Here is a 25658-nt window from a genome sequence, read left to right as displayed (position 1 = left end):
GCCCTGAGAGAAGAGATTTCTTTCTCCTACCCCGATTCCCCCTCCCCTCACGTTCTTTAGCGATGGGAAGTTTTTTTTTAAAAGAAGAGCCATATGAAATGGAGAGGTATTTTTAAAAGAGAGGCTTTTAAGCAATACAGGGCATTCTTCAAATAAACCTCGAGAAGGGCTGGGCAGCTATGAGCAGATGCCCAAATGAAATGGTGAAGGCTATGGCTTCCTAACTGCACATGAATATTTTTGACGGCTGTCTTGAATAATGGTTTGGAAATCAACCTATTTTAGAAGGGGTTCCTATCTAAAACAGAGAGCTAAAAGACAACAGGGCAAGGCTGTATTATTTGGTGCAGAGAAGAAGGGTGGATTTGGATGGAAAACAAGATAAAAGGTAGGTAAGAGGTCCAAACTGCCCCCAATATTCGGTCACTCCACCTCCTCCTGCAAGGCTGTAGCGCAGGGAGGGAGAATTGTCTGATGGAACAGCAGCAACATTGTCAGAGCATCTTACTTGGCCTAATTTCATGTGGTGGAACTACCAGAAAGCCATTGTGGATACAAAGGGGTAATGCTTAATGAATACACAGGTGTGGTGCATTGTCCTGTTAAAACGGGCAGTAGGATGCATGCAGAATGCAGCAGAAGGAAGGCGGCTGTTGCCATGGGCACGAGAGAGAGAGCGGAGCCTACTCTTTGGGAAGGAAAGAAGCAAGCAAAGTATTCTGGATTAAAATAAAATAAAAAAATAAAAAACCGGCAGGATGGAAAATTTGTTGCGAGGAGCCCCAGCTGACGGACCCCCCCCCCTCGGGTGTGTCAGCATTCAGTCTGAATATCGTCTTCCGGAAGTCATTTTGCTGAGTAGGTACCATTAATACTGCCAGAGCTTTGTGGGAGACGGTTGCCAAGCATTCCAAGTATTGTTGGCGGTGGGGGAGGAGACGGTTGCTAAGGACCGCAGGGGAGACGGTTGCCAAGGACCATCCTTGGGAGCAATGGTTGCCGGGGTGTGTTGTCGGTTTCCTTCCAGGGCTGTTGACACCAGTTGCCAGGGGCACGGGAGGAGTCTGGAAGGCAAGGCTGCCGGGCGCTAAGGGTCCCAGTCATTGTCATGGTGCTGGGCAGCGATGATGATCACTACAGTGAGGATAGTGCACAGAACCATGGCCGCGATGCCCACAGCCAGGCTGATGAAGGAGAAGTTGCGGGCCTCTCGTGAGGCAATTTCTGCTGATACGATGTCGCCGCGGGCAACCGCAGTCCGCACCTGGAGAAGTGGGAGGAGGATGGTTATTTCGTGTGCTGTTTAATGCCAAAACAGCCTTCTGAGCAGTTTACAAAACATAAAACCCAATTATTTGATTGATTGATTGAATTTATACACCGCCCTATACGCGTAGGTCTCAGGGCGATTCACAGAATAATATCAAAATATAAAGCTACAAAATGCATAATCAAAATAAAAATAAAAACAACAATCCAATAACACCCCCCCCAAAAGCCCACATTTTAAAAGGGCATAGGATTGCCTGTTCTGGGGGTTCCCCCAGGACTCTGCAATAGATTTGGGGGTGGTCAGAGTGTGTGTGTGGGGGAGAGCTCCCAGGCCCTTTTAATACCCTCCCATTCTTTGTTAGCCTCTGTTAGACTGTTCGTCTCTTCCCTGTCCCTGTTTTTGTCCGCTGGACTGTTTTAAGGGTTGTTTATTTTTATTTTTTTTAATATGGTTTCAGCTTTCCAAATAGCTCAGTTAATTGATTGTGGTTGTCTGTGGATTTTGTTCTCTGTGCTGGTTGTGGATTTTATTGTGGCATCTTTGCGGTATTTTATTTATATTTTTGACTTTCGAAAGCTGTTTTTAATTCTCTGCAAGTTGTCTGGAGGCCTGTGTTTTATGGAACAATTAATAAATAAACAGTCTGGCTGGAACTTCCTGTGATCCTTCTGAGTGTGCTGCTCAGCTCCGGATAACTTAACCTTGAAAGAGAACAAAAGTATGCCGGTGTGGAAACTGGGCCCCAAGTGTGTAAAAAAGGAAATTAAACAGAAGAGGGACAAGGGGAGGCCAGGACAAGTAATAAACACAGAGGGTGGAACTGCAATTCCCAGGATTCCCTGGGAGAAGAAATGATTATCAGCCGTAAGTTATACTAAGAAACACACCCCATTGTGTTCAAATGCTTAGACAGGAGTGGAGAGTCTTGGGCCTGTGGTCCAAATACGGCCCTCCGGGTCTTTCTATGTGGCCCTCAGGATTCTCTCCAAGCCACATCCCTCACCAGCCCTGCTCCATGGCCTCCTTTGCCTGGAATGTGTCACTGAACTGTGAGAATCCCTTATGCTTGCCTGGATAGAGAGAGATATGTGTGGACACCCCTTGACCTATGCAAACCCTGCAACATTTCTCTGATGAAAATAGAGATGTCCCCTCCAACATTTCTTTGATGAAAATAGGGATGTCCTAAGGAAAAGCAGGACATTCCGGGATCAAGTCAGAAACCAGGATGGCTTCTGTAAATCTGGGACAGTCCCTTGGAAAATAGGGACCCTTGGAAGGTCTACCTATGTGTAACTGGGATGTAGCCAAACTACAAAGGGAAGAGTCACATCTGTCGCCCCACCCACTTTTGCCTGTAGCCCCACCCATCACTGACATCTGCCCCCCCCCATAGGTATTGCCTATGAAGCAATGTGGCCTTCAGGCTGAAAACATTTAGGACTGCAGCAAAAACCAGTTTGCAGCTTTTAGAAATCGCTCCAAGAGCACTTTCCCGACATTGTCATCTTCATAGCATGTTCCCAGAACGCTTTTCTCTCATGAGTAGGAGTCAGCGGCCGCCAAGCACCAGAGTTACATGCTATTTATCCTTTATGGGTGGGCGGGCAGGCAGGGAGGCAGAGATGGACTTGGCACCTCAGCTGGAGGCAAGAAACCTCGCGCTCTTCCAGCTTGGCAAAATGGCTGCCAGCCTCCTCTCAAGCACGGGATTATTTCCAGAGCACAGAACGAAGCGGCTTGAGTACAAAATGTGTACGCGTGTGGGAGGTGAGGGGTGCCAGCCAGACGTGAACAGGGAGTGCGCCGAGCATATGTTCCTGAGGAATTAAAACTGTTTCCTTCCCTCCCCCCCCCCATTTTAACTGCTTGCATATTCCTCAAAATCTTCAGCACGTTTCTGCGGATGAAAAAGGGTGGCTTATCGCTCACAACATGGGAGACGGGATTTACCGTTGTGACAAGATTAAGACCTTTAACAGCAACGGTGTCGGTTGCCCAGAGGAGTAGGAAGCCTCTTGGGTGCCCAGGGCGGCATTGCCGCGCAGAGGCACCCCCCTGGGAGCGGGGCGTCCTGACGCATGCGTTGTGACGTCACGACGCATGCATCAGGACAGACTTCCATCCCGCCGGCGCTGCTGCTCCAGCGGCAACCCGCCAAGCGAGCGCCGGCTCCTGGGGCTTCCCTGTCTGTGCTGCTTTAAAGCAGCACTGACGGGGCAGCCCCACGAGCCGCTGATCGCGTGGGGCAGCCCCATAGTGTCACCCCCTCTCCCCTGGAACCCAGGGCGGACCGCCCCCACTGCTGCCCCCCCCGCGACGCCCGTGCGGTTGCCACCCTATTCAAACCTATTGACCGCATTACTGAGCAGGGTTTCGCGACAGCCGTGATCATTGCGACCATGGGTCCCCAGATGTCGTTGAACTACAACTCCCATCATTCCTGACCACTGGCTAAGCTGCCAAGGAATGATGAAGGTTGCAGACCAACTGTTTGACAGTGGAACGGTCTACCTCGGAAGGTGGTAGAATCTCCTTCATTGGAGGTTGTTAAATGGATGCTGGATGGCTGTCTATCAGGGATTCCTTTAGCTGCGATTCATCATTACAGGGGACAGGACAAGACGAGCCACGAGCTCCTTTCCATCTCTACTGTTCTATGATTGTAGGAAAATAGTTTCATAGAATCATAGAATGGTAGAGTTAGAAGAAGAGAAGACTCCCTAGAAAAGACCCTGATGTTGGGAAAGATGGAGGGCACAAGGAGAAGGGGACGACAGAGGATGAGATGGTTGGACAGTGTTCTCGAAGCAACTAGCATGAGTTTGGCCAAACTGTGGGAGGCAGTGGAAGATAGGCGTGCCTGGCGTGCTCTGGTCCATAGGGTCACGAAGAGTCGGACACGACTGAACGACTGAACAACAACAGAGTTGGAAGGGAAAGCAGGAATCTCAACTAAAGCTTCCAAGACCGACAACCATCCAACCTCTGCTTAGAAACCTCCTAGGAAGGAGAGTCCACAACCTCCCGGGGGAGACCATTCCACTGTCAAACAGCTCTTCCAGATGTTTAGTCATAATCTCCTTCCTTGTAACTTGAAGCCATTGGATCAAGTCCTACACTCGAGAGCAGGAGAAAACAAACTTGCTTCACCTTCCATGTGATAGCCAGTGCCGGATTTACATATAAGCTAAACAAGCTATAGCTTAGGGGCCCCCCCCAAAAAAAAATGTAAAGGGGGAAAAAACTGGACGTACATTTCCAAAATATAAGATAAAAAACAAATAAAATAAAACCTACATACAGCAACAGTGTTTGGTGTTGTGTAGGCTCCTATGATGTAAGTAATGGGCCCCGCCTGCTAGCCTGCTCCCTAAAATATCACATATAAAGGGCCCCATTACCTTCAGTAGCTAAGGGCCTCACCAAATCTAAATCCGGCCCTGGTGACAGCCCTTGAGATATTTGAAGATGACGAGGATATCTTCTCTCAGTCTCCTCTTTTCCAGACTAAACATACCCAGCTCCTTCAACCATTCCTCATCAGGCTTGGTTTCCAGACCCTTAATTATCTTTGTTGCCCTCCTCTGCACACCTTCCAGCTTGTCAACGTCCTTCTTAAACTGTGGTGCCTAGAACTGGACGCAGTATTCAAGGTGTGGTCTGATTAAGGCAGAATAGAGTGGTACTATTACTTCCCTTGATCTTGTATAGGTTGATGTTCTTTGATGTTAACCATAGTCCTAGGTATTAAATTAAATAGCAAACACATTTTAAATAAGGCTGAAACCCTAACAAAGTAGACACTTGTGGTAAAGACCCATTTATCCCGCTGAGAAAGCCTGTTGGAACAGGAACGTCTTCCATAGTATCGGAAGAATGCAGATAGTAAGCGCTGGTTGTACAGTATCTTGACATGAAGACTTTCCCACAGAACAAAGCCAGCCCCACCAAAAGCCCTACTCTGAGTTGCTGCGTAGCAGGGTTCTGAGATCTTTGCGGGAGAAACTCTCCTGTAGACTGCAGCAATCTACTGGGTTTATAGAGGATAAGGCAGTCCCTCAAGTAACCTGGTCCTGAGCTGAACAGGGCCTTATACGGATAGCTCAGTCGGTAGAGCATAAGACTCGCGACCCCAGGGCCGTGGGTTTGAGCCCTGAAAGATTCCTGCATGTTGGACTAGGGTTCCTTCCAAGTCTACAGTTCTCTTCTCTTCCTCGGCTGCTCACCTGCACGGCCTTGATGATAGCAATGATCCCCGTGGGCCAGAAGCAGCAGATGGTGGTGAGGACTGCGATGGGAAGGTAATCGTGGGGCGGGCGCCTCGGTTCCAGGATGGCGATGCCGGGGGTCATCTGTGTAGGGGACAGAGATGGTGGAGGAGGAGGGTTGGCCTGAGGGTAGGCCTGCAAGCAAGAGGGGGAGAAAAGCCGACGTCACGGGAAGAAGGAATCTCCATTTTTGCCTCTCTCCAGAAGTGTCAAAGGTGCCCTAAAGCGTTCAGCACACTCAGGTGGATTTCATATTGTAAACCCCTCGGAAAGCATAGGCCCGGCCTAACTGCTGTTTGTAATGCACCAGGCACACGAATGGCACAATATATGTGAATAAACACTTCCAGGACTGTACCACTTCGGGATGCAGGTGGGAGACAGGGTTCTAGGGATGGGGAAGAATCTTGATTCACTTAAGTTTTTTAGATATTCACTTATGTTTTTAGATTTGGCAGTGGAAAACAGGAGTGCCTGGCATGCTCTGGTCCATGGGGTCACGAAGAGTTGGACATGACTAAACAACAACAAATGCCGCCCAGAGTGGCTGGGGAATCCCAGCCAGATGGGCAGGGTATAAATAAAATCATAATCATAATTTAAAAGGCAAAACCTGTCAAAAACCACACTTTCCAAAACAATGCACAGACTGAAAGACAGCCACCTTTCAAACTTTGCTCCAGATTTTTGCAGTGCAGTTTTCTCCAGCAAGATAACGTGCACACAAATGCAGGGACTAGGTCAAAGTGTGCCTAAAAATGCATAAATTAATGACAATAGCATGCAAAAACTCATAATATAGGCGACTCCCCACCTGTTCTGGCACTCCACATATATAAGGGGAAATTGCGTAAGTGGGGAGCACCCTCTAAATGCCCTCTCTGCTGCTCTCTCTCCAACCCAGATCAGAAATACTGTAGCAAAACTATCCACAGCTGGAATTGAAGCAGGAGGCTGGAGAATGCGAGGGAAATTGGTGGCTGCGGCTGCTGCGCTGTCCCGCATTTCAGCTGTTAGGGGGTAAGGCTGAGCAGCCTAAGCAAAGCCCTGCTGCGCATCCAGCCTCTTCTCTGCCCTCACTGATGTCCCCTTTGGGCTCCGGGAAGGGTCTCCACACGAGCCACAAGAACTCTCCAGCTCTGTCTCTCTCCCCAATTCCAGGTACGAATTAAATTATTTTATTATTTCCTAGCGCCGCACATATATGCAGTTGCACCCAAGTTGATCACACCCATAAGAAGCACTGCAGATTGCCCACCGCCACAAACAACTCACCGCCCCTACTGGGTAGACCGGAAGGTATGCTGTGCACGGCTGCAGCTGGACGGGGTATCCTGGGTGCATATAGCCTCCAATCGGTAGGGTCCCAACTGGTGGATGAGTCTGCACTACGTAGCCCTGAGGGGCTCCATTGAACTGAGTTTCCTGCATATAGGGATCCGGGGGGAGGCGCGGCAGGGTGGCGGAATGGTGGCGTGGCGGGCGTGGCAGGGTGGCTGATGTTGGGGGAGGGCGTGGCAGGGTAGCAGCCCCTCCAAGCCGGGGCAATGTGGCAGTGCCTGAGTGGACGGTTGTGGCAGGGGGGTCGCTGTAACCGGGGATGGGGGCATCTTGCGGGGGTGGAGGAGGCGGCTGCAAAGGGGCGTTGTAGGGGGGAGGAGAGGTGTGGGGTACGGAGTCGGGGAGTCCTAAGGAGGAAGGAAAAGACAACATGGGGGAGGGAACCACAAAGAAAAGATATGAAAGAAGCATCAATATACACTCACAGCATAATTTGAAACATTGGACTTTAGCTGGTAAGGGATTCAGAAACGCCCCCAAAACGACAACAACAATCCCCCAAACTACTTGTGCCTTTTCCTTTTCTGCGAAACCTCCATTTCAACAACTGAACGAAGGCACATTCATTTAATGAATCCAGCAACGCTGTCTTGAATTCAAATCTCGCCCACCAAAGTGCTTGCAATCCGTCTGAGCTTCGTGCTGCCTACAAATCTGATACACAGTCTCCCCATTCTGGCATTCAGATGACTGGTGAAAACAGCTTTTGGAACAAACGTACCAGACCTATGTATGCTTTTCTCTTAGCTCTGCCTCCTATGTTCACTCAAATAAGTTCTAACGCTGGTGGGATGCCCTTTCGATGGAAGCCCAGCTGAACATCAAAGCGCCCATCAGAGAGATGCAATGTGACATTACTTCCCCCATACTGCATCTTACCAGGTTGATGTACAAGAGGCAGAGGAAGGCACATCATGCTGTCATATTGAACAAAGCCCAGAAATGAAGATTCACAGTCTGTATTTTGCAGGAGGGACCCGAGCTTTAGGTTTGCACAATTAAGGGCCCCTCCAGATGTCCCTTTTTTCCAGTAAGCATTCATCAGTAAGCATTGAGGAACGGCTTAGGGAGTTGGGTATGTTTAGCCTGGAGAAGAGAAGGTTAAGGGGTGATATGATAGCCATGTTCAAATATATAAAAGGATGTCACATAGAGGAGGGAGAAAGGTTGTTTTCTGCTGCTCCAGAGAAGCGGACATGGGGCAATGGATTCAAACTACAAGAAAGAAGATTCCACCTAAACATTAGGAAGAACTTCCTGACAGTGAGAGCTGTCCGGCAGTGGAATTTGCTGCCAAGGAGTGTGGTGGAGTCTCCTTCTTTGGAGGTCTTTAAGCGGAGGCTTGACAGCCATCTGTCAGGAATGCTTTGATGGTGTTTCCTGCTTGGCAGGGGGTTGGACTGGATGGCCCTTGTGGTCTCTTCCAACTCTAGGATTCTATGATTCTATGATCATGCTCATGACATTATTGGGGCGGTTATACACAGCCGCACCTTCAATATCATGTGCACCTGCAAATGCGTTGGGGTGCTTTGCTTGCAGTAAGTCCATGATGTAGTAAGACTGGGGAAATACGGCAGAACTGCAGAATGGCATACCTGCCAAGTGTCCTGGGGGGGGGGAGCAGGCTATCTTGGTTTTTTCTTGTGAGATTGTGGCGGCCATTTTGGGTGCTGTGCTATCACGCTGCCCTCTCGCCCCCCAAAAAAACTCTTGGGGGGGCAAGAGCAAGTCGTAGGTCATATGATTCATGTTGGAGTGCATCCCGGAAGATTAACATCCTAGTTTTGGGTGGACTGTCCAGCATAAATCCACCACTAACGTGTGTGGTGTAGTGGTTAACAGCGGTAGACTCGTAATCTGGGGAACCGGGTTTGTGTCTCCACTCCTCCACATGCAGCTGCTGGGTGACCTTGGGCTAGTCACACTTCTTTGAAGTCTCTCAGCCCCACTCACCGGGGGAGGAAGGGAAAGGAGAATGTTAGCTGCTTTGAGACTCCTTCGGGTAGTGAAAGGCGGAATACCAAATCCAAACTCCTCCTCCTCCTCCTCTTCTTCTTCTTCTTCTGAATTATGGTGCTGGAGGAGAGTCCCATGGACTGCAAAAAGATCAAACTTATCCATCCTTAAAGAAATCAGCCCTGAGTGCTCACTGGAAGGACAGATCCTGAAGTTGAGGGTCCAGTACTTTGGCCGCCTCATGATAAGAGAAGACTCCCTAGAAAAGACCCTGATGTTGGGAAAGATGGAGGGCACAAGGAGAAGGGGGCGACAGAGGACAAGATGGTTGGACAGTGTTCTCGAAGCTACCAACATGAGTCTGACCAAACTGCGGGAGGCAGTGGAGGATAGGCATGCCTGGCGTGCTCTGGTCCATGGGGTCACAAAGAGTCGGATACGACTGAACGACTGAACAACAACAACAATGTACTACCTGTGTTATTGCATCAAATACAGGCACTAGTCTGGAGGGGCCTTTTTGCAGTCTTGGAAATGACAGAGAAAGACATTGCAAAATGTGGGGTGAATGAATGACGATAACTAGCTGTAAGATGTAGGAACACCTTGCAGGTCTATCAGGACGAATGCTCCTTGTCATATAACCACCATGTAAACAAATAAGAACGAAGGCTTTCTAAAGACTGGAGACTAACCATCATGTAAGCTTTGAGCAGGCAAATTAGGATGGATGCTGAATAGCAGGTTGCCTGGGGGAGCCCTTTGTTCCAGCATTAGCTATCTAATTTTGTGTCTCTGCCTTTCCCTAAGCTACGCTCTTCTCTTCTGTGTGTCTTTTCAGTTTGCAAGCCTGAGGGCAGGGCTTCTATGCCTCACACTTTAATCAATGCGAGTTGTTTTTTTTGGAGATCACATTTGTCTGAAAAGTGAGGTGGGTCGATGGAGAATGACTGTAGCATGGAACCGGTGAAGAAGAGGCAAGCATTGGAGAGTGTATGTCAGGGACCCTGGGGAGACTGAATTACAAATGTCTTTGGCCTGATGCAGGGAACTAGCCTAATGTGCTGCCTCCACAGGCCCGGCTTGGGTGTTTGCCGCTTCCTTCTGAAATGGCAGCCAGTTGCCGCCATTTTGTTCAGCCTTCCATTCACCCTACCCACACCATAGCTGTCAAGTTTCGGATTTGAAAATAAGGGATCAGCAGCCTCACCTATCCCGGGGACAGTCACATGGCAGTGGTGGGCGGAGCCAGAAGCAAAAGTGGGCGGCACTGGTGTGAACGCGCGCAGTAGGCTTACTGTATTTTGGAAACGCTGCCCGTGGGCTATGACGCCTGTAAGCGCGGGAAATGGCTCCCGCTTGCTTTGAGGCTGCAAGGAGGCGAGGTCTTCACAGTCCCTGGCCAGCAGGGGGAGGGAGAGGAGCTGCTTCCTTTGAAAAAATGGGAAATTAAAGGGATATAAAAAATAAGGGATAGCAGCGGGAAACTGCTTGAAATAAGGGAGATTCCCGGGGAAAACGGGATACTTGACAGCACTGCTGTAAACAGGGAAAGTGTTTGGGAACCACGAATCTACGCTGACTAGCGGTAGCTCTCCATGGCTTCGTAAGGGCATAGGGAGAGCCAGCGGCCCATTTAGTCCAGCATCCTGTTCTCTCAGTGGTCAGCCAGATGCCTGTGGGAAACCACCAACAGGACCTGTGGTTTCCGGAAACTGGAATTGAGAAGCATTGCTGCCTCGGACTGTGGTGGCAGAGCATAGCCATGGCGCCCAGTAGCCATGGAGATAGCCTTATCCTCTATGAATTTGTCCAGACAGCAAGCCTTTTCCAGTTCTGCTCGGAGGTGAAACCTGAGGCCTGGCCTTCTGCATGCAAACAGATGCTCTGCCACTGAGCTGTGGCCCTTCCGCGCATGAGTTCGGTGCGCTCGGGCCTCAGAATAGCTCTCTTCCAACAGGCAATATGAAAGCTCTGGATTGGCTAGGCCTGGTATAAAAGCTAGGAGCCTGACAGTTGAGCTTTAAGGCTTCAGCATCCCCAGTGCTGGCAGCTCAACCCCTCTTGGCTGCAGCTGTGGAGCCCATTGTCCTTCTGTGCCTGGAGAGCCCACTCTTCAACACTTACAGCCTGGCCCTGGCCCCAAAAACATGTGGGGTTTGTCAACAGCCTCCTGGTATCAGCGCTCTGCCTCGCCAGCCCGCCCCTGCAGTGTTCCTGAACGAGACAACTGTCCTAGCTGCACAAAGAGCCATTGTTTGCCTAACATTCCCCACGGCTGTTTATTCCAGAGTCAAGCCAGGCAGGGCGAGGCAAACCACCTCAGGCAGCATATTTGAGGGGAGGCAGCCTCTCCGGCCTTTCCTCCTCAGTCCCCGGGCCACTTTCCTCCGTTGGAGATCAGAGTGACATGCTCCACAGGCCTTCCATGCACCCACTAAATGGCACTATTGCTCTCAAGTGCGCTGGATAATGCTATCTAATGGCCTGCATGCACACCATTCATTCAAAGCACACACACACATACACAAATCCTGGGAACTGTAGTCTGTTAAGGCTGCTGGGATTAGGCCTACTACAGTTTCCAGGATTATTTGAGGGGTGCATGCTCTAAATGCATGGTGTATATGCAGTCCAGTTGCCAGCACTCAACTGCCATTCTAGTCAGCTTCTGCCCAAGCAATGCGGGTGAGATGTGCAGGAGGGCAGTTTTGTCCTTTGCCTCAGGCAGCAGATTCCAGGCCAAGAGGAAAGAAACAGGGATGCCCAGCCATGTGGTGTGTGGCCTACGGGCTCCCTCATGATAACAGCCTTTCTCTCTGGCGCAGCCAAGATGGGAGCACTCCTCCCTGGCCTGACCGGCGAGAGACTCAACAGCGAGGACACACCATTTCGGACACGCCGTTTCAGAGTTCATGAGCGGGGAAGGGATTTTGTGGGATAAGGTGTTGGGAAGGGCTTGTACCACGTGGCATAGCCGAAGCTTGCTGGGTACTGTCACAGAAGTTGGGTGCCTCCGTCTCTTTCTGCCGAGCGGTGGCAAGAGCCCATGGGGTTCCAGGCATCCCCACAGGAGAGAGTGGAAGACATGGTGCAGACTGTCATAGGTTTAAGAAATATGGTTTATTCGCCTATTTACACCTTCGGTTTGCGTGGAGGGAGTCCTGATCTTATATCATGGTTATTTCAAGAGTGCATCCCTAGTGTTATGTATTGAAGTTCTCACCCTAGGCCACTAGGGGTGTGTGTACAGTATATAGTTCATTCTGCTGCAGTTTTCACTCAGGTCTGCACATGCAAATGAGGGATTGAAAGTGACATTCAGGGATTGGGTTACAGGTGGGTAGCCGTGTTGGTCTGCCATAGTCGAAACAAAATAGAAAATTATTTCCAGTAGCACCTTAGAGACCAACTGAGTTTGTTCTTGGTGTGAGCTTTCGTGTGCATGCACACTTCTTCAGATACACTGATGTATCTGAAGAAGTGTGCATGCACACGAAAGCTCATACCAAGAACAAACTCAGTTGGTCTCTAAGGTGCTACTGGAAATAATTTTCTATTTTGTTTCGTTCAGGGATTGGGTAACTACAGAAAGTTGTTACTGTTGCTTGTAGCTGAGTTCTATATAAGCAGGCTGCTGAGCCCTTCAGCTCACTTCTGTTCCAGCCTGAGAATAAACAAGAGCTGCTTGAAAATCACTGTGTCGTCTGCTGTGTCCACCCACAACTTAACACCTAGAGTCCAAGACGTCTCTCCCAGTCAGCTCTGCAGCCAGCCTGCCCAAAGATTGATACCAGCCTTCCTTCCTTCCTTTCTCTTCTTCCCAGCAACCCTGGCAACTCCCTTTCCCTGTCACCTCAAAGATACAGTGACCCCTGGCAACCTTCCAAACCTCTGTCTCTGTTCATTGCCAATGGCCCACAAAGGCCCTCAATTGTTTCTTAATGGTCCTAGCTCAGCCAGGTTCTTTTGCATATGCTAACCCAGGAATTCCTCTGCAGCTGGGATTTCTCCCTTCGCATCCTAAATATGCAAAATCCCACCATTTATTAATTTACTGTATAGGTTTTAGCCTCACCCGCTGAAAAAAACCTATAACAATACATTCACAACTAAATTGCAAATGAGCAACGTGAGCATTCATTGCAACTTTTCATTAATGCTGTCGCTCAGCATGGTGTGGTTGCCATTAGAGCGGGGGAAGGGTGGGTGTCGCAGGGTCTAACCCTTCAGGTGCTGCTGGACTCCAGCTCCCATCAGGCCTCAGCCAGCATGGCCAATGGGCAGGGATGGTGGGAGTTGTAGTCCAGCGAGACCTAAAGGGCCCGCAGGTTCTCAATCCCTATGTTAGGAGATTAGTTACTATCCCTCAGCCTAAAAAAACCTCACAAGGTTGTCGCAGGGATAAAACTGCAGAGAGTTATTGACGTGTAAATCTAAGAATGATATGGGGCCCCAGAGGAGCCCATCCCCTGAATCTGCTCGTGACTAAGGGTGTTCTTTCTGACTGAAAGGAGGCAAGGCCCAGCACGGCGATGCATGCAGAGATGCGGCAAGCAGCCTCCCCTGAGAGTCAGCGTGCCTCTATCAGGGATAGCTGAATGGTGAGTTCGCATCCCATGCAGAGATGCTGCAGGACTGCCCAACTCAGGCACAGGCTGACTGGAAAGAAGCAAAACTGGAGCAACAAATCACACAAAGACTCAGCAGGGTCTGTGGGTGGGTACTTTGGTCCTGCAAGAACCTACAATTACCTCCCTCCAACGTGTTCGCTGTTCCTCTGGCAGCACACTAATGTGCTCCAGCCCACAGTTACTGGCCTGAATTATCCCTGTGCTCTCGGGCGAGGTGGCTCCGTGTGGTTGTATCAAGCCCAGTAAATTACCTGAGCCCCTAAATGCACGGCAATCTCTCCCTTACCTCTTTCCCCTTGACCGAAAAGGAACCCTGCTGCAGGCCCGTGCTAAACGTCCTGCCAGGGAGCAGTATAGAACCCTGTACAAGAAGCAAGTAAGTTACCAACATCTTCACGGGGCCTAAATCCTCAGGCTTTGGCACGCTCTGGCACCTGCTTTGCCCGAAAGGAGCAGGGAGATGGGCCGACGGGGTGCAAATAGGATAGTGGCACTGAGGCAGGGCCGTCCCTTCTTTTAGGCAGGTGGCAAATACTGGAGGTGGCGGGTGCAGTGGCAGCCCCCATGGCCATTGTTCCTCCTGAGCACTGTAGCCAGACTGACCTGTGGCACCATCTCCGTGCCACATCAGATTGACATTTATATTGATTACATTTATATCCTCCAACTCAAGGGGGCAAACATGGTTCTCTTCCTCCGCATTTTATCCTTGAGGCTGAGAGGTTCTGACTGGCACTATGGTTAACCCAGTGAGTTTCATGGCTGAGCAGAGCAGAGGTTTGAACCCTGGTCCCAGGCCCTTGCCTGACACTCTAAAACAGGGGTCAGCAACCTATTTCAGCTGTGGGCCAGTCCACCGTCCCTCAGACCATGTGGTGGGCCGGACTATATTTTGAAGAAAAAAATGAACGAATTCCTATGCCCCACAAATAACCCAGAGGTGCATTTTAAATATAAAAGCACACATTCTACGCATGTAAAAACACCAGGCAGGCAAGGCCGGTGCGTCGATTAAGGCGAACTGGGCAATTGCATGGGGCACCAAAATGGAGGGGGCGCTGGCCAGGCTTGGGTGGGGGGGGCGGGGCAGGCTAGCAGCAGCTTCTCCGCTGTAGCGGAGAGGTGCTGCTTGCCCCCTACACCACCCCCCGGCTCCCGCTAAAGCAGGCTTTGGCGGGGGGCGGGCGGCGGGATGGGCGAGCAGCAGCTTCTCCGCTACAGCGGAGAAACTGCTGCTTGCCTCTCCACCACCCCCACCTCCCGCTAAAGCAGGCTGGGGGAGGGGGCACCAGAAGGTGGTCTGCCTAGGGCGGAAGAAACCCTAGCACCGGTCCTGCGGGCAGACCCCACAAATAACCCAGAGATGCAATTTAAATAAAAGGACACCTTCTACTTATGTAAAAACATGCTGATTCCCGGACTGTCCGTGGGCTGGATTGAGAAGGCGATTGGGCTGCATCCGGCCCACGGGCCTTAGGTTGCCTACCCCTGCTCTAAAAACTACACCACCACTGGCTCTCATTAATCCTTTGTCGTTTTCTCGTCATTATTATTAGTTATTAAACTTATTTGTGGCTCTTTCCAACATGCTGCCTGCATTAACTTTGCTTGCCACATATATATGAGTTGGTGTCAGTATGATATGATCACTCTGTATTGTTAGATTTTAGGATGGAATGCTGTGCTGCCTACATTCCCCTCACTACTTTGTGTCAAGCTCAGCTTATTTCCTGACTAACAGCGCCATTTACTCAGCTGCACCGAAAGTATTCCACGGCACAGTTTCCCTTAATGAGGAGGTTAATCTGATTCAGCTTAATATAGCAAACGGGGGACCTTAAATCGTGCCTTCAGTGCGCATTTATGCTTCCGCTGATCACAACAGCAACTTGCTCTTCAGCACAATAATGTCGCTTCCGGTGCCTTTGGGGATTGATCCGGCTCATTGCCTGCTATTTTATGGGGGTTCTGGCACACCTTTGTCGACACGTTAAATTCTAATGTGCTTTTAAAAGGGTGTTATCTGGCACTGACAACCTTGGCCCAATAACTTTCTATAAAGCAAAACCAACGCCCCCCTCATTGGCTTAGAAAGGAAAATTGCAATTAGAAACTAAAATGAATTTTAGGCAACCTCCTTTTTTAAAAAAAAATGGGGGGGGAGGGAGGAGAGAATGTGATGTTGTCACAATTCTTGTTCTCTTTGACAGGAACATAAAATCAGTGCAGCATCACGGCTGACGGCCTTGCTGTTTCAATCCATATGTGTGATACTTGCTGCAGCCTATTGCCTCAAAATTTTATTTGCAGCACACGTTCTAAGAGCATTTTATTCAGAGATTAGCACCGCTGAAAATCAGTGAGAACTTTATAAGGAAGGGCTTGTGTTGAACTGTTCCAGATGCTCTGCAAACACCATCTTGGTAGTCGATATATCCCCATGATTAATTGGTAGTTTTTGCAGCAACGAGGTCATGATTGTATTCACTTGCTTGGATATCCGCTCATCGGCTTTTGCTTTGATGTTATCCTTATCCGGGGGCTTGAGGTGCTGGGCTCTGTGCCCAGAAAGGGGCGCTATCTGTCAGATTTGGGCATTTGCCACCTATGCCCTCATCTGGTCAGGTGAAGCGATGAGAAGTACCTGTCCAAAGTGACACATGCTGCTTTGTGTATAGAGAATGTATGAATGTTTGCTTGGGCACAGACAAGCCATCTCCTTGCTGTGGTGTCTGCCCCACATCTATTAGGGAAGCTTTTAATGTGTGATATTTTAATGTATTTGATTTTTGTTGGAAGCCGCCCAGAGTGGCTGGGGAAATCCAGCCAGATGGGCGGGGTACAAATAATAATAATAATAATAATAATAATAATAATAATAATAATAATTATTATTATTATTATTATTATTATTAAGGCTGAGAGACTTGGCAGGCTGCTTTGCTATTAAAGAAAGTATAGGCCTTTCTTTCGTAAAGCACTAAAACTGATCATAGAATCATAGAGTTGGAAGAGACCACAAGGGCCATCCAGTCCAACCCCCTGCCAAGCAGGAAACACCATCAAAGCATTACTGACAGATGGCTGTCAAGCCTCCGCTTAAAGACCTCCAAAGAAGGAGACTCCACCACACTCCTTGGTAGCAAATTCCACTGCCGAACAGCTCTCACTGTCAGGAAGTTCTTCCTAATGTTTAGGAGGAATCTTCTTTCTTGTAGTTTGAATCCATTGCCCCGTGTCCGCTTCTCTGGAGCAGCAGAAAACAACCTTTCACCCTCCTCTATATGACATCCTTTTATATATTTGAACATGGCTATCATATCCCCCCTTAACCTTCTCTTCTCATCACTCTGACACGTTTGACATCCTTCTCTGGTATCCCTGCACCCAAGCCCTCCTTTGGGCCTGAGGTTCAGAACAGGGCTGTAGTTCAGTGGCAGAGCATCTGATTTGAATGCAGGAGGCCCCAGGTTCAATCCCCGGCATCTCCAGGTAGGGCTGAGAGTACCCGCCCCCCGCCCCCTTCTGAAACCCTAGAGCAGGCACCCACAAACTTGGCCCTCCAGCTGTTTTGGGACTACAATTCCCATCGTCCCTGACCACTGATCCTGTTAGCTAGGGATGATGGGAGTTGTAGTCCCCCAAACAGCTGGAGGGCCGAGTTTGGGGGGGTGCCTGCCCTAGAGAGCTGCCGCCGGACAGCGCAGGCAATACTGAGTTACATGGACCAATGGCTCAAGAGAGAAGAGAGGAAGATGATGACAATTGTGGAAGCGGAAATCCACTGAACTCTTTGGCTAAACGACATTTGAAATTGAAATCAGAGGACATTTAAGGCTACAGTAATGCCAGAAGTTAGATTAAGATAGGATATAAGAATTAGTTAGAAATATGATATGTATGTTTTTTTTAGGATTAAGATTAAAGTTAAATGATGATTGTTAAGATTAAGATATGATGAGAAAGAGGATTTTTAGAATGTTATAAAGTTACTAAAGAAGATTTAAAATGAACACAGAAGAGAGGATGTGAGGAGGTCCCCTAAATAATGTTAGGAATAAGATAAGGATAGTTAAATAAGTGTTTTTTGTAGTTTTGTAGTTTATTTTTTGTAGTTTTTGTTGTATTTTGTATTTTGTGTGTGTTTTATTGATAAAATTTAATAAATTCCTTAAAAAAAGAACTCTTTGGCTAAAGCTCACTTCTGCTTCTTGCCCCCACCCCACATTGACATGTGGCCCTCAGAGAATTGGCCAGAAGGGAATTCAGCCCTCGGGCTGAGAAAATCCCCCCCCCCCCCGCCCTACAAACCTAGGAAGTACCAACAGAATAACAGACAAGATATCCATCAATTTGCTGCCCTATTTAACAGCATCCCAAAATCAGCCACCTAAGGCAGCTGCCTCACGCCGCTGAATCACAGGCTGGCCCTGCAGCAGCATCCACGTCCCTAACCAGTCATTATGCTCTGGGTATTTTTGTCCAGCTGCCCTTTCCCTTCAAATAGCAGTTCTGCATTAAATCACGTTGGTGATGTGTTTGTTTGTCCCCCACCCCCCACAAGGGCCGCCCATGGCATCTTTTAGAGAGGCGGTCCCACGAGTGTGCAAAAAAGGAGGGCAGGTACACAACACACACACCCCAAAACACAATTGCACACTGACAGTTTTCCAGTGTGGTAAATATATATGATCCACTTTGGGGGTCATACAACTGCCCTCTCTACACACAGAGCACACAAAATAGATCTTTATTCATGCTCTCTCTCTCTCTCTCTCTCTCTCTCTCTCACACACACACACACACACCCTCTGACACACAATTGTACACTGACAGTTTTCCAGTGTGGTAAATATATGACCCACTTTGGGGGTCATACAACTGCCCTCTCTACACACAGAGCACACAAAATAGATCTTTATTCATGCGCTCTCGCTCTCGCTCTCTCTCTCTCACACACACACACACCTTGACACACAATTGTACACTGACAGTTTTCCAGTGTGGTAAATATATATGATCCACTTTGGGGGTCATACAACTGCCCTCTCTACACACAGAGCACACAAAATAGATATTTATTCATGCTCTCTCTCTCTCTCTCTCTCACACACACACACACAACACACACACACCCTCTCCAAAGTAGGCCATCCCTCCAGAGGGTGAACAAATTCCCGTTATGGGTTTTTCAGGTCACTTTGTTTGTGCCTGCCATCTTTCTATTTATAGAGGGAGAAGGAAGAAATGTCCTGGGGGGGGGGGGGAGAAGGGAAAGGGGGTGTGAGGGGGGGAGGTTGTAGGGGGGTTAGGGGAATGAGTGAGTGGATTACAAAAGGCACATAGAATGACAGGATGGCTGCAGGGAGATGTCTCCAGCCCATGGAAAGGTTTGTTGGGATTCAGATGCCCGGTCTCGGCCTCCACACAACCTGGGGCAGGTCATTTTCTCCCTCGGCGTCAGTTCCTGGCCTTTAAAACCGAGAGCATCTCTCTCCTCCCAGGCAGGCTGGTCGTGGTGGCGAGGATAAACTGGATTGCAAGATTCCGAAAATTTCGTAAAGGTTAAATGGGGCATAACAGCTCAATGGCTGCTAACGTCTCAGGGCCAGCAAAGGATACGAGGCCTTTTTTATTAACCTCGCGTTCCCTTCAGGACCGAAACCATTTTGCAAACAAAGCCACCCCGTTCTTCCCCGTTTACCGAATATCTCATCCGTCAATCCGTAATGAGCAATAATAGTACAAGGGGCATGATCCAGGAAATGCTAAGCTCTTCTAAGCCGTATTGATTCCAATTAGAGCGGTGGGCACGTGCCGTACAATCGATGGGCTGAAGTGCTTAACTTTGGCGGGATTAAGCCCTTTTCATTCGCCTAGCCCTCTTCCTAAACGCTCAAGGCACTTCATGTACCTCAGCGATGCTTACAACAGCGGTGCGAGGTAGGATAATATCATTCCTATGTCTCTGGAGGCGAGGCGGAGCGGTCATCGTTTTTGCTTAAAGCCCCCCTGGCGTACAATCTTAGGATTCAGAAGCAAGTCCATTTGAGCTCAACGGGAGACTTTAACATTAAGTGCGTGTATAATAATAAGATGGCAGCCTTGGTGAGTCAGTGGCCAAGAGGTGACGTATGAATTGGGGACTCCCAAGCATGCAACTCTTTGTCTCAGCTGCTATATATAATGCACTGGTCTCAGAAAAACGGGCGTGTGCACAGATCCTCCGTTGTCCGTATTTTCCAGGGACAGTCCCAGATTTACAGAAGCCACCTTGGTTTCTGATTTGATCCCGGAATGTCCCACTTTTCTTTAGGATGTCCCTGTTTTCATCAGGGACTATACAACCCCGGAGACAAGGAGATAAGAAACTATACAAACCATGGGCTTCCCACATGGATGAGATTATGTACAAATTCAGCCTTACTGAAGCGAACAGGAGGCTAGAATGAACCTATATTTTTAAAGAGTTTTTGTAATAAAAATATATGGATGAAAATGTATTTGGAATTAGATCTATATGTGTAGGTGTGTTAAATGTGTATTTGTTCTATGTGTATATGTTTGTATATGTAAGTGTGTATTTTGATTAATAATAATAATAATAATAATAATAATAATAATAATAATAGAAACTATACAACCTTTAGAAGACTTCTGAAGGCAGCCCTGTATGCTTTTATATACGTTGGAAGCCACCTAGAGTGGCTGGGGCAACCCAGTCAGATGGGCAGGGTAATAATAATAATAATAATAATAATAATACAGTGGTGCCCCGCTAGACAAAAATAATTCGTTCTACGAGTGTCTTCGTAGAGCGATTTATTCGTCTAGCGAAGCGGCAATGCAGCGTGGAGGTTTTCGCGCCAAAAAAAAAAAATCGTCTTGCGAGGCAGCCCCATTGACTTTTTCGTCTTGCGGGGCAGCCTTCCGCTAGCGAATGCCGTTCGTCTAGCAGGGCACCACTGTAATGGAATAGGAACTGTTTTCATTGGAGAAATGTTGGAGGGCTTGGTGTGCATATATGTACGCAAACAGGAAAGAACAGAGCGTGTATGTGTGTGGGAGAAAGGGAGGCTATACAAGGCCATAAGGTAAATTGGGGGTGGGAATATTTTGCAACCCGAGGGCCACATTCCCTTCTGGCCAGGCTTCGGAGGGCCACATGCCAGCGGTGGGCAGGGCTAGAGGAAAAAATGGGTGGAGCAATAAGTTTACCTTCCTACAGGAGTGTAGTTTCTAAACACACCACACACTTAGACACACATGCTCTTCTCTATCCCTCCTCCCAGACAAGCAAGAGCCATCTTCAGGGTTCAAGGACCTATTCCAGCCAGGCAAAAACCCCAAGGAAGGTGCAAGGCAGGGCTGGCGGGGTGTGGGTTTCTCCTCAGGAAATCTCCAAGCACCTGATGGAGAGCCCTGAAGGACCACATTCGGCTCCAAAATCCTAAAGTCCCCCACACCCAGGTTGGCAGTATAGTGCCCCACTTGCAAATTTCCTACGCTCTGTTGTGTAAGTGTGGGAGAGCAACAGGTCACGTGGGTGTCCACAAAACCACCCGTGTGATCTTGGCATGTCGTCTTGGAATGAAGCGCATGTTCAAACGGGCTGATCATCCTTTGTAAGTACAGTATGTTAAATTGCCTCGCTAGTTCCCGTAAGGGTATTTTAGTTCTGGTGGGGCAGAAGGGATTCCTCAAGGAGCCCCTTTGGAGTGGCAGCAATGAGTGTGTTCTGCTTGCTGCATGTGTGCACCTGCAAGTTCAGGAACAGTTGTGGAAAAAGACTTGTGCGTGTCCGTGCCTACGTGTTTGTGTATGGTGTGGTGGGCTGCATAAGTGCAACATGCATGAAATACATTTGTATACTAGGAAGTGGTGTGTTAGATTTCTGTTGTGCTCTGTGTGCATTAATTATGAGCTTTGTGTTAGTAATGACAGGTGTGTGTATGTGTGTGTGGGCACCATGCGTATAAAGCACACCCATCACACATTTTAAGCATCCCCCTTTTTTTAAAATCTCCCTTTGTGCAGAGATTTCCAAAAGGGATATATTACAAATCTTAAGAACCACAAATCCTGTGGGTTGTTTGTGTTAGCTAGATTCAACATGTTTCCCTCCATGATGGTAAGAGGAAGCCTTATTTTAAAACAAAATAAAAAATATAAAAAATTCCTTCCAGTAGCACCTTAGAGACCAACTAAGTTTGTTCTTGGTATGAGCTTTTGTGTGCCTGCACACTTCTTCAGATACCATGCACACGAAAGCTCATACCAAGAACAAACTTAGTTGGTCTCTAAGGTGCTACTGGAAGGAATTTTTTTATTTTGTTTTGACTATGGCAGACCAACACGGCTACCTACCTGTAACTGAGCCTATAGCTTATATATTTTATACACAATGTCTGTTGTGTAATCATCGGGTCTGTTATGCCTAATAAAGGTTATTGAATTGAACAGAATTGACATGTTAAGCATGCCTTCTCCCAGAGAATCCTGGGACCTGTAATTTGTTAAGGATGCTGAGCAGCACTCTGCGGTGGGCAAAACTGAAGTTTGCAGGATTCTTTTGGGGAAGATGCGCACTGCACTTCAAATGCGCACGGAACGAGCTTTAAATGTATTGTGTTTGTGGTATATGGCTGGGATGGGGAACATTTTTCACTTCAGGAACCACTCTCCCTTCTGGGTAACTTTCTGGGGGCCACATTCCTATAGCGGGCAAGGCCAGAGACAGAAACGTGCGGAGGAAGGAATGTGAATTTTAACTCTGTACAGTGGGCTAATTTCCATCTAGGCCAGAGCTTTCCATGTTGGGGACGCACTTTTTAGATAAGCATTATTCGCGACACAGTAATTCAGTTTTACTAGCAAACCGGAGGTTAAACTAAACCCTTTTCCAGCCCCGTCAGGAGCGCAGGGAGCATTTGCACAACACAACTGCACACTGCAGCCGATACGCTAATGTGGCGCGACACACAGTTTGGAAAGCTCCGATCTAGGCAAACAAAAGCCATCGTCAGATATCAAGAGCATCTTCCAGGCAAAGCACTCCTGGATACTGTGAAGTAGGGCAAGTGAGGGATGTGGCCTGAGGAGAGGTGTGTGGCCTTGGGAGAGTACTGAGGGCCAGGTGGAGAGGCATGGAGGGCCGCATCCAGCCCCAGGTTCTATAGGTATAAGATCATATGTGACAGGATAAAAGAATGTGTGAAAGCTGTGTCGGAGAAATTATGTTCTGGAGGTTGTGGTCTAACTTCCTTTGCAAATGATGCCGGGGAAATGCAAAGGCCAGAGGGAGCTATGTTAACATGATAGTGGTGCACAGGGGGGAGGATGTGTACTACTTGCAAGGAAGAAGAAGAAGAAGAAGAAGAAGAAGAAGAAGAAGAAGAAGAAGAAGAGGAAGAGGAAGAGGAGTTGGATTTGATATTCCGCTTTATCACTACCCGAAGGAGTCTCAAAGCGGCTAACATTCTCCTTTCTCTTCCTCCCCCACAACAAATACTCTGTGAGGTGAGTGGGGCTGAGAGACTTCAGAGAAGTGTGACTAGCCCAAGGTCACCCAGCAGCTGCATGTGGAGGAGTGGAGACGCGAACCCGGTTCACCGGATTATGAGTCCACCGCTCTTAACCACTACACCACACTGGAAGGGAGAATCTTGAGAGAATTGAGTTCTGACAGCTCAGCTGGTAGAACGTGAGACTCTTCAACTCAGGGTTGTGGGTTCGAGCCCAACGTTGGGCAAAAAGATTCCTGCATTGCAGGGGGTTGGACTAGATGACCCTCGTGGTCCCTTCCAAATCTACGATTCTATCTGATTGACCAAAGGTTCATACCACATCCCTTCCTTTTCTTAAATGCAAGCAGAGTCACAACGAAGGAAAGGGCTTTAGATATTCTTTTTCATTCTGGATGCACTTGAGCCACTCCTTAAATTCCCACGCCGTTCCTTCTATATCAAGGGGAGCCCTTTAGATGTTGCCCATTTGCCACATTGGATGGGGTTGGTGGCAGCTCAGGTCCAGCATCTGGAGGGCACCCCATGGGCCAGCCTTGTTCTGCCTCTGGATGAACAAGGCACACAAACACTGAGACCCACAGAGACCTCTACAACCCCTGCCCCAAAGGCAGAAACCTAAGCAAACAGACGTACCTCATTACTATCACATAGATGTTGTGCGGCCCACACCTCAAACCCCAATGTGTACCGGCGCACTTAGAAAAGACATACAATATATAAATACAGCCTTCTCTCCACAGGCGAAAATGCAGGTGCACATTCCTCACAGCAATATTTAGCGAGGCAGTATAAACAAGTCATGTCACATCAGTGGCATAATCCCTCTGCTCTGTACCTGCCAGATCCCATCTCCCATTTCACACCCTGCATGATACACACACACACACACCCCGAACACCCAGACACATAACAGATGACATCACAAAGTGATGCGCACACAGATACCCCCGGCACAGCGCTTCTGCTAAACAGTCTCACACCTCGCACATGGGAATCTTACATCCCTCACCCTTGCACATGCTACCTGTGCCGGTGACCTCCGTGGAAACATCTGATAAATGCACAAGCCCACGCAACCCTCCAGCCCACCAAATATCCTCCGTTCTGTGCATGTTTGAGAGAGAGAAAAACCCAAATACATGCAAGCACATTATATACATATACACGCAGACACACACACACACACACACACAGTTGAGGCTCTCTTTTTCTCAGAAATTAATGGGCCCTTGTTAGCTGTATTTATTCATTTCAATGGGGTTGCTCTGAGTAGGACTAGCACAGATGCAGGCCCCAGCTGACTGCACAACCTGCCCTTTGGAAAGGCCATATACAAAGATACCTATAGCTTCTGCAACCCTCCTTTGCACACCTGTCCACACAACCACATAGGCATTTCCCACAACAGCTCCGCAGCACAAGCCCCAGCAACCGAGTGATAGGCAAGAGGAAGAAGCAGGCACCCGCGCAAGAAGTGCGCTCTGCTCCCCACAGCGGACCCATGCTCCCTCGCCCTCTCGAATTTCCCCTCTGCAAGCTGCAACCACAGATAGAACATCGCACCTAAATATTTCCCATTCTGCACAACGCGCAGCATTTGCACGACCCCCTCCTGACAGCACCACACACGGAGAGATAATTCCCACACACAGCTTGATGGGCACATGTGCAACATCCCCCCCCCCGCCCCAATATATATCAGATCTGCATCAGAAGGAATGGCACACGAGATATACACACACACACACAAAAAAAAAACCTTTGTGTGCCATTCCCTCTGATGCAGATCTGATCTTTCCTCCCCCTCCCCAACGCCACCAAACGCCCACCTTGCACCCAGCTACACAGGCGGGCCCGATCCCAGCCTGATCGTTCCCCGCCAGCATCATCCTTTATTAAGAGACCCTTCTTCACCTGTTTTCTCCGAAGACATCTCTGCCGCTCTCGACTTGGCTGCGACTCTGTGTGTGTGTGTGTGTGTGTGTTGTGGCGGGGTAGGGGGGTGGGGTTAGAGACCCACCGGAGGAGGGAGAGAAAGCTCTCTGCGTCACCCCCCACCAAAAAAAGCCTCCCTCCCCGTCTCTTGCTGTCTCTGCCTGCTTTGCCTCTGTCTCTCTCTCCCTCTCTCTCTCTCTCTCTCCCTCCTTCCCCGGACGAGCCACGCGGCTCTTGCTGTCCCTGCGAAGATGATGGGGGGCGATGGAGCGAGAAAAGAGGCGCGCGCGGGTGGGGTGGGGTGGAGTTAAAGGGCCAGGCGGCTTCACGGGCAACCCACAGAGCCCACCTCTCGGTGTTTTTCTCCTGCGGTGGGGGATAGCTCGCTTTCAGACCCAGGAGGACTTTTAAGGGTCTCTGACATCCATATACATATACATATACATATACATATACATATACATATACATATACATATACATATACATATACATGAAGCTGCGTTATAGTTATTGATCCCATCCAGCTCCATATTGTGGACTCTGACTGGCAGCAGCTAGGCAGCGGGAGATGCCAGGGATCGAACTTGGGATTTCCGGCATACAAAGCAGATGCTCCACCTATCATTGTACAGTTGGAAAGGACCCCCAAGGGTCATCTAGTCCAGCCCCCTGCAAAGGCAGGAATTGGCAGGGGGTTGGACTGGATGGCCCTTGTG

At 48.8% G+C, this 25658-nt stretch overlaps 1 protein-coding gene across 2 annotated transcripts; it reads right to left on the bottom strand.

Annotated features, from left to right (window-relative positions):
* Nucleotides 1-783: 783 nt before the first annotated feature.
* On the bottom strand, nt 784-24979 carry PRRT1 (proline rich transmembrane protein 1). Of its 2 annotated transcripts, none has more exons than XM_033141701.1 (4): nt 24920-24979; nt 6820-7232; nt 5503-5679; nt 784-1264 (listed from the first exon to the last, which is right to left on the bottom strand). In XM_033141701.1, the coding sequence occupies exons 1-4, from the start codon at nt 24936-24938 to the stop codon at nt 1088-1090; spliced, it is 786 nt and encodes a 261-aa protein (XP_032997592.1). In that variant the 5' UTR covers nt 24939-24979; the 3' UTR covers nt 784-1087. The 2 variants fall into 2 exon arrangements, with proteins under 2 accessions (XP_032997592.1, XP_032997593.1); XM_033141702.1 differs by having other exon boundaries at nt 5503-5628.
* Nucleotides 24980-25658: the final 679 nt, after the last annotated feature.

The sequence above is a fragment of the Lacerta agilis genome, chromosome 2 (assembly GCF_009819535.1).
Source record: "Lacerta agilis isolate rLacAgi1 chromosome 2, rLacAgi1.pri, whole genome shotgun sequence".
NCBI lineage: Eukaryota > Metazoa > Chordata > Lepidosauria > Squamata > Lacertidae > Lacerta > Lacerta agilis.
This window is presented reverse-complemented; position numbering and strand designations above follow the sequence as displayed.

Coding starts and splice junctions, on each gene's coding strand:
- PRRT1 (XM_033141701.1), bottom strand. Junction 5,680..6,819: donor CGGTCTACCCAGTAGGGGCG/GTGAGTTGTTTG, acceptor TCTTGCTTGCAG/GCCTACCCTCAGGCCAACCC. Junction 1,265..5,502: donor CTATCATCAAGGCCGTGCAG/GTGAGCAGCCGA, acceptor CCACTTCTCCAG/GTGCGGACTGCGGTTGCCCG.